At 36.6% G+C, this 7779-nt stretch overlaps 1 protein-coding gene across 1 annotated transcript; it reads right to left on the bottom strand.

The window, feature by feature from the left end:
- Positions 1-609: 609 nt before the first annotated feature.
- Positions 610-5707, bottom strand: LOC122276555 (PAP-specific phosphatase HAL2-like). Its single transcript, XM_043086376.1, has 3 exons — positions 5280-5707; positions 1619-2306; positions 610-1234 (listed from the first exon to the last, which is right to left on the bottom strand). The coding sequence occupies exons 1-3, from the start codon at positions 5644-5646 to the stop codon at positions 931-933; spliced, it is 1359 nt and encodes a 452-aa protein (XP_042942310.1). The 5' UTR covers positions 5647-5707; the 3' UTR covers positions 610-930.
- Positions 5708-7779: the final 2072 nt, after the last annotated feature.

Below are 7779 nucleotides of genomic sequence, written 5' to 3'. Positions count from 1 at the left end.
AAAGATAAGTATATATTAAAGAAATAATGAATAGAATTTTTCTATCACATGACCATCTATCTGCGTTGGTCTCAGCTCAAAAAAACATGTCATTAACCTGGCGGCCCAGCCAATCCAAAACCCACCAAAACTTTGGATGAGTCTTGCAGCCCAAGCTGGGTGAGGTACAAACACTGCAAGGCCCCACCATTTATGTTAAAGGTTGCAGGTCTTCCTTTTGTATTGGCAAAATGAAACTGTTCGACTCGGTGATACTTGCGAAGGATGTATCCCCACTGAAAGGCAGTCAAATGTGTTTGCAACTGCTCAGTTCAGCACCACTGCAACCATGGAAGTTATAGTTTGGGTTAGTTAAACCATGTCTGTTTTATAAGCATACCCTCACAGATTTGTTCCTGCTGTTGGAGATGAGTTCTCAGTTGTCTGGGTACATGAGCAGGAGTCTCACTTGTCCCAAACTCAAAAACACTTCCAATGAACCTTGTAGCTTATGCAAGCAATTGGCTATTTCCTTGTTCATTTGTAAATGGCTGCAGGCTTAGTGTATTTTAACCAACTTTTGTTTTTTGAACTAATTTTATTGGGAAGTCACTATTGAGAGACCACAGCTTTTGCAATAAAGAGTCAAAGACACCTTAGCTGCTGAAGCTCAAGTCCAAATACATAATTCACAATCCTATGCAAATAAAATAGGATCACTTACTTACGCTGTCCACGCTTCATTTATTGGTGACTTTGAACAGACAAACCTATAATTACAAAAAGCTAGAACCCCCTTCCCCTCCAAACAAGAAAAACAAGAAGAAGAAAGAAGAATTTAAAAAGAAAATTAGGGTTCCCAATTTCCTGACACTGTCTAATTATGTAGTATTTATGTTCTCCCATCCTTATTGTCTAATCATGTAATATCATGTTAAAAATGGTAAAACATTATAGACAAGAGGAGTCCCAGCTAGCATCAACGGCACTGATGATCTTGTCATGGAGTATGGCTCCAGCAGATGCAATTACACCTCTATCAAGGCCTTCTAGGTAAATGCCCTTCGAAAAGTCAAGTGGTTGCCCTCTTGCATCAGTTACCATGCCTCCGGCCTCTTGTATAATAACGACTCCAGCAGCATGATCCCATATTTTCTCCTTGTAGCCAGCCCTTGCAAACTTCATAAAAATCTCAGCATCCCCACGGGCTATAGCAGCATACTTGACCATACTGTATACTCGTAGTGGTTGCTTCCTGCAGTTAAGTCATGATACTTGAGCTCTCTCACATAGAAAAAATTATTCAATTTTACAATAACATCATTACCTCTCTGCTTTTGAATCTAAGAAAGCAGGGTCACAGTCATCATTTTCTGCTTCTTTGACTGTTTTAACATGAGCTTTTAGCTTCATTGTACCCCGACGCCCAAGTTTCATTTTTCATTATATTTATAGGAGCTTACTTAGAAATGTTGTTCTTGCCCAATTGGAGCATGTGTTAATTAATTATGAATACATAAAGAATGAAAGAAATTAAATTAGAAGCCCAAGAAAATTTAATGTGGCTCATCATTTACCCTGAGATTTAGATTTGAAACATATAAATTTGGTCAAGAGAATGGAATGAAAACATATGCACCTAAGCCCCATGGTGTGAGCTAGTCCTGCTGTGAAGGAGTGGCTTGAATTTGCTTTCTCGACTGGTTCACAAAAGGTTGCTAATGCTGGATCATCAATGGAAGACACTCGCACTGGCCTTGCAGAGTTTGGCCACACTAACTTCTGATTTGACTGGAGCAGTGGTTGCATCCAAGCCTTGCCACTACCTTTCATAGCATAAGTCACAAAACCTTTGTCCCAAGATTCAGATGTTGGTGGAGTCAACTTAGTGATAATTCTATGATAACGGTGATGATAACTTAACCATTCCTTTCTCATCGGGTAATTTGGACACCCAAGAACTCCAAGCACAACGTCTCCATCCTCAATCAGTGCTAGAGCTATAGCATATTGATCCCCACGGACGAACCCCAATGTGCCATCAACAGGGTCAAGTGTCCAGAATCTTCCAGTAGGACCCCCAGATGAGTTGCAGTGACTGATGGCTTCAAGCACCTCTGAGGTCCCGAGGGCCTTATCTGGACCTTTAAGTCCAAACCGAGGTGCTTCAGCTAGACATTCATTCACAGTGTTCACCACAGCTACTAATAGTTCAGATGCATCAGCCTTGGAGAGTTTCTGAACATCTTCTTCAGCAACAATGGACAGATTTTTTCTTCCAAAATACTCAGACAGTAACCAGCTGACTGTAGCTTGGACACTCCAATCTGAGTTATGGCATGATTAACATAATCAGCTAACTTGAAATGCAATAAACTCATCATATCGATACTGCAACTGAGAAACGAAATTTACCTGTTGAGGATCAACTAGTCACCCACATCATGCAAAGAAAAATTTTGGTCATCTGAACATAGCTCTTATATCACATGTTTCTATGGTCAAACTCAGGTATATCATAATGATGGTTTTAAACAAATAATATGAACGATCAGCTAGTACTACAGCGTTCTTATTCCTACGAAATTCAAGAAGTTTAAACTGTTGTGTAATGATCAAGTAAAGCCCCAATCAAAAAATCGTGACATAAAATGAGTCAAGAGAAGAATAGGAAACCAGTGGAGGCCCACCCAAAGTAATTACTCCTAGACATGTACTGTAAGGGGATACTTTTAATAAGAAAGATAAGTTATCTTGGTTGTCGAGCAAAGATAAACAAGAATATTATCGAGGTACACAAGGAGATTTGTCTGACACAACTAATGAGGGAAGGAAAAGATATCGACAAAATCCGGGAGGCTGAAGGAAGACATAAGTGGGCTGCTATCAACTGGTGAAAAAGAAAGCCTCAAAGTTTTCCGCAGTCCTTGTGTGATGTTCAAAGTTTTCATTTCTTTCCCTCCATATGCTCCACATCAAACCAATCGGGATCATCTTCCACGTATGGTTATCAAACTGACCTTTCCAGCATGCTAATAAATTAGCCATCCTTCTAGGCATCACCCAAACTAGATTAACCTCATAATGGAGCATACGATAGTGCACAGATCACATTGATTTGCACATACAATACCACTCTGTCACCATAACATATCTCTTCCAGAGGTTATCCAAGATAAGGAACTTCCCTAGTGCAACCATCCACACAAAGAAAACAGCTCTCAAGGGAGCCTTGCTCCTCTAAATGGTCTACCATAGAAAAGTAATGCTGTCATGTGGGATTAATGCCTTGTAGAATAATTCAACATAAAAAACCCCTCTATCATATATGCCCCAATGCATCCTGTCTTCTTTCACCCTGCCTCAACCCCAAAGAATACAGCCCCAGCATATGAAGCACTTGGCTTACATTTGATACAAATAAACCAAGATTTTGCTTTCAACTAGCATAAAAGAACTTCTAGACTTCCCGAAAAGAGGGCTAAAAGGGAGAAGGAAACTGGGCATACCCTTCCCCTTAGGAAGAAAGGCAAGTGAATACTAAGTAGTGCATGGAGAATATAAAGATGCAAGAAAGAAAGAATAAAAGTAACATGCACCGGGAATGGGAATAAGAATCCAATCTAAGATTTTTAGAGATGATGTACCATGACCCTCTATGGTAGTGCGAGGAAACAAATCTTGCTGTAAGGAATTCTTTCTGGAAAAGAAAATCTTGCTTGTCTAAGTAGGCGACAAAAACACTATCAGTCATTTGCAGAGAGCAGACCAAAAAAAAGGAAGAAAAAATCATTGCAACTGGACTTAGGCTGGAAGATAAAAAGATGAGGTCTTGAGTCCAACCTTTTATCTTCCAGCCATATCAGTTTCACTTCTTAGATTGGTCTTGAGTATGAATAGTGCCTTTTAGTAGTTCTGCAATATAACATTATATAGAACAATTTATGGCAATAAGGAAAGAAAGAAGAAAAGAACTAATATGAGGATCCAACTTTTCTAAAGATTTTAATTTTAAGTATTATGTATGAGTTGATTACTTTTAAAAGTTAGTTGGGTGCTACTGAAAGTGATTCCATAAATAAATATGCATCCCACTATTGATAGTTGCACTTTATGCTTTCTAATAAATATTTTACTTTATAAATAAAAAATACTCCATCAATGTTAGAGTAAATACTGTAGAACCAATTATTGATTCATAATAATGCAGTTTACTCAAGGAAAAAACCATTATTTTGTTGCAAATAGTACGAAATTTGAGAGCAAAAGTCCCTGGCTGGTGCAAGAGCTGATTCAAACCAACTTAAAGTACCCTTTTTAGTGCTCTATGAGTGCTCATTGTCAGTGGCTAGCTCTATGAGCAAATCCTAACAACACAATTAAACCTTAGACGTTCATTAACATAAACTTCCTAATAACTGTCTCGAGACGTACGTTTCTCGTTTCAAGTGGTTCAAAGAGTATTTTATTTATGTTAATGTTAATTTTTTTTCTTGTCAGTTTCTGAAATGGTTCTTCGAATATTTGAAAGCAGTCACAACCGACAAGGAAAATCACAATCTGCCAAAGAGTCAACATATGGCTTCATAGCTCGGACACATCAATACTGCATCTAATGACCCCATCTGCTATTTTTGCACTGCTGGTGTTATTGCAGAATAGTATAAGTTCACAACTTCCTAAAAAGATTATCTGCTTTTAAGAAAACACAATTATCCTATAAGAGGGTGCCTCACCCTCCATTTTCATCCTGCAATTAACAGACAAGCAATGTTCCATTTCCATGTATGAGCAGAAAAAGTTATCTTTACTGTAACAGAAAAATGAGCTGCTGTGTACATACTTTCCAGCCTTCACACCTATTTGTTAACTTTCCCTCCCCATCATCTGCTACCCAAAAATTCTTTTAAAATCTGACTATACGTGGGTGGCGTAGAAATTGCACGTATGATTAGCCATTTTACACAATACAAGCGACAGCTGCCTAATTCATTAAAAAATTGTTACCATCATATTAGTACCAAAAGGAAGCAAACAAATGATTATTGATAATCTTATGAAACAATGTCATAGAATAAGTAGAATAGGAATTAGCCAATCTTTACCATATAGTTACAAAGACAGCTATTATATATCCTAACCCGACGCGCACAAATGTGCCCTTTTTTAATATAATAATCTAAAATACCGATCAAAGATATAGCCAAAAGCGACCAAAACTTATGAAAACCAATATCGGTAACATGAAGATCTCAATTCAGAAAAATTTATGTCGAAAAAGTAAGAAATTGCAGAATTACCCGCAACAGTGACAGGAGAATTGTCATCCTTGGATTGTATCTGATCATTGCTTTTAGAAATCAAACGGTCTTGTACTCTCTGGCAGAGAGAACATGCCATCTGTACAGCTCTGACAGCAACATCCAGTTCTTGGTAATATTTTTCTGGCTCTGGGGATGCAACGCCAAGGCTCTTTTGGTCCTCCATTATCGAAGAAGAACGACTCTGATCGAACTTTGGCAGAGAGAGAATTTGTTTTGGTGGGTTCTGGTGTTGGAAGAACAAGCTTCCTACATGGTTGGATGCGAACTTGTTGTTTACTCTTCCGTCTCCCGAGACATGTGGAACTCTGGCAGCCAGGCTCGAGCAATATAAAGGCATATCCATGAAGAAAAAGCTGTGTCTCGCACTCTTCTCTCTGTGCTTAAAGTTATAACTGGAGTAAGATTGTGCTTCTTACTTGCTATTTATAGCGTTGCGGAGGACTAGAAAACACAAAAACCGTGATAAGACTGATACGACAGATTGTTTAATGGACGCTATAATTTTACAGTTTTAAAATGTTTAATTTTTACGAATAAATATTAAATTTATGTAAAAAAAATTAATTTTTTAAAATAACTTTTAAAGAAAATGCGCTACATTTATTGGTGCTAAAATTGTATCTAATATGATTTTAATATTTATTATTTTTTATTATTGTTTTAAAGATTTATATAGCTAATAATTAAAAAGTAAGCCATAATTGGGATCCATATTTAAAAAATTCATTTTTTCATAGTGGATTTTATTTTTTTAAAAGGGGATATGCAAAATTTGCCGAATCTATTATTATTTTAATTAAAATCATTTTTCATTATTTTTTCTTTTTACTAAAATTAAAGTCTTTTACTACAATTTATATGGTCTGAAAACAAACAAAAATATGAGGAAAAAAATATCCAACTTTCCAAAATGTTGTTTGATGGGGAGTTAATTAGGAAATAATAATAATAAATGGGTTGCAATATGCATATCTCTTTAATTTAATCAAACATTTGAAGAGAATTTCAAATTTAAAATATATATATATATATTAATTCATCATCAATGAGTCACCATGAGTTCATCAAAACAGTGTACGGCGAGCGTGCTAAAACTATGTATCAATCCGATTACCAGAAAGAGAGATTTGTGACATCTTGGAATGGCGCCCGAAAGAAACATCAAGCCCTTAATTTAATGACTTTGGTAGAAGATATTAATCATTAGCCAGCCTGAGTTCACGTTTCGAATAAATGACAAGATGCTATCCAAGGAGGGGGCCATGGATATATATAAAATCCACGCACGATTTTGACCATCTCACACTCAAGAGTAACATGCATTCACACTATAATCTGTGTGAATGCATGCTTGTGGTATGCGACATTGTGTCCTTCTTAAGAGCACCTACCCTTAATCTCTTTTCCATCCTCTGGGTGTGAAAGAGAGGAAAAATATAAGAAACAAGTCGTGACTCGTGAAAATATGAGCTTTCCTTCAATGTCAGTTTTCAAAACAATTTTTTTTTTTTATTTTTGTTTTATTTTCAAATTTTTTTTCTGAACCTAGTGGTTTTAACTTTCAAGTAAGAAAGAGAAAAGTGAGCATAATGTCGATTTTAAATACTCAATAAATATTATAAGACTCATTTCGTGTATTTCTAATTTTATAATCAAAATTAAAAATATGAAGGGGAGCTAAGCTAATACTCCTGGCAAGTTAATGGGTTGGGCCTATTAGGCATTTAATTATGTTAATTTTGAGGAGTGGGAAACCACAAAGATCAGGAGAGAGCCCTCGAAAAACCAAACTCCATGAAAATAGAAAAAAAGTGAGTGAGTTTAGCGTGAGAAAGACAAAGATCAGGGTCACAAATACAAAAAAATACATGATCATCAAACTCAACAATCATGCAGATCAGTTGCGGGTATACATGCAATTCCGCAATATATTTGGGCATGATGGCAAAAATATTGTTTATCATCCAATCACCTCAACACACGGATCTAGTGGCCGGTGGTACTCTTGTATGGTGGTTTTGAATTAGCTTTAGTTTTGTTCTGAAAGAGATTCTTTCTGAAGAGGGGGGCTGGCTTATCAAATCAGAGAGGGCTTTTCTACTGTTTGCATTTGCTATCCAAATCATTATCACATTATGAAAGTTTATGGACCATTGACATTAGCGTGACAGGCAGCCATGCTATGCTTTGTTTTGTTTTGTTGGGTACCATTTGATATATATCATCAAATATTATATCATATAAAATCTCATCTCTTTGTAAAGATGCTGTTTGAGATGGTCTTAGCTCAGCTTTCGTTCACAATGACGTGGTATATGGTACACATACAAATGGGTATATCCTCTCGTAATCGTCTGATGCTATGTATTTTAGGTCCTTGGGGATATCTTCAGCAGTCTGATTTGCCCTCATATCTTGGGCTATTTGCTCGCTGATAAAGTTTTCAATGATAAGAAAGTTTTAATGATCATCTACC

Source organism: Carya illinoinensis, chromosome 9 (assembly GCF_018687715.1).
Source record: "Carya illinoinensis cultivar Pawnee chromosome 9, C.illinoinensisPawnee_v1, whole genome shotgun sequence".
In the NCBI taxonomy this organism is placed as follows: domain Eukaryota; kingdom Viridiplantae; phylum Streptophyta; class Magnoliopsida; order Fagales; family Juglandaceae; genus Carya; species Carya illinoinensis.
The sequence above is the reverse complement of the archived record's forward strand: the minus strand, read 5'-3'. Positions and strand labels throughout refer to the sequence as shown.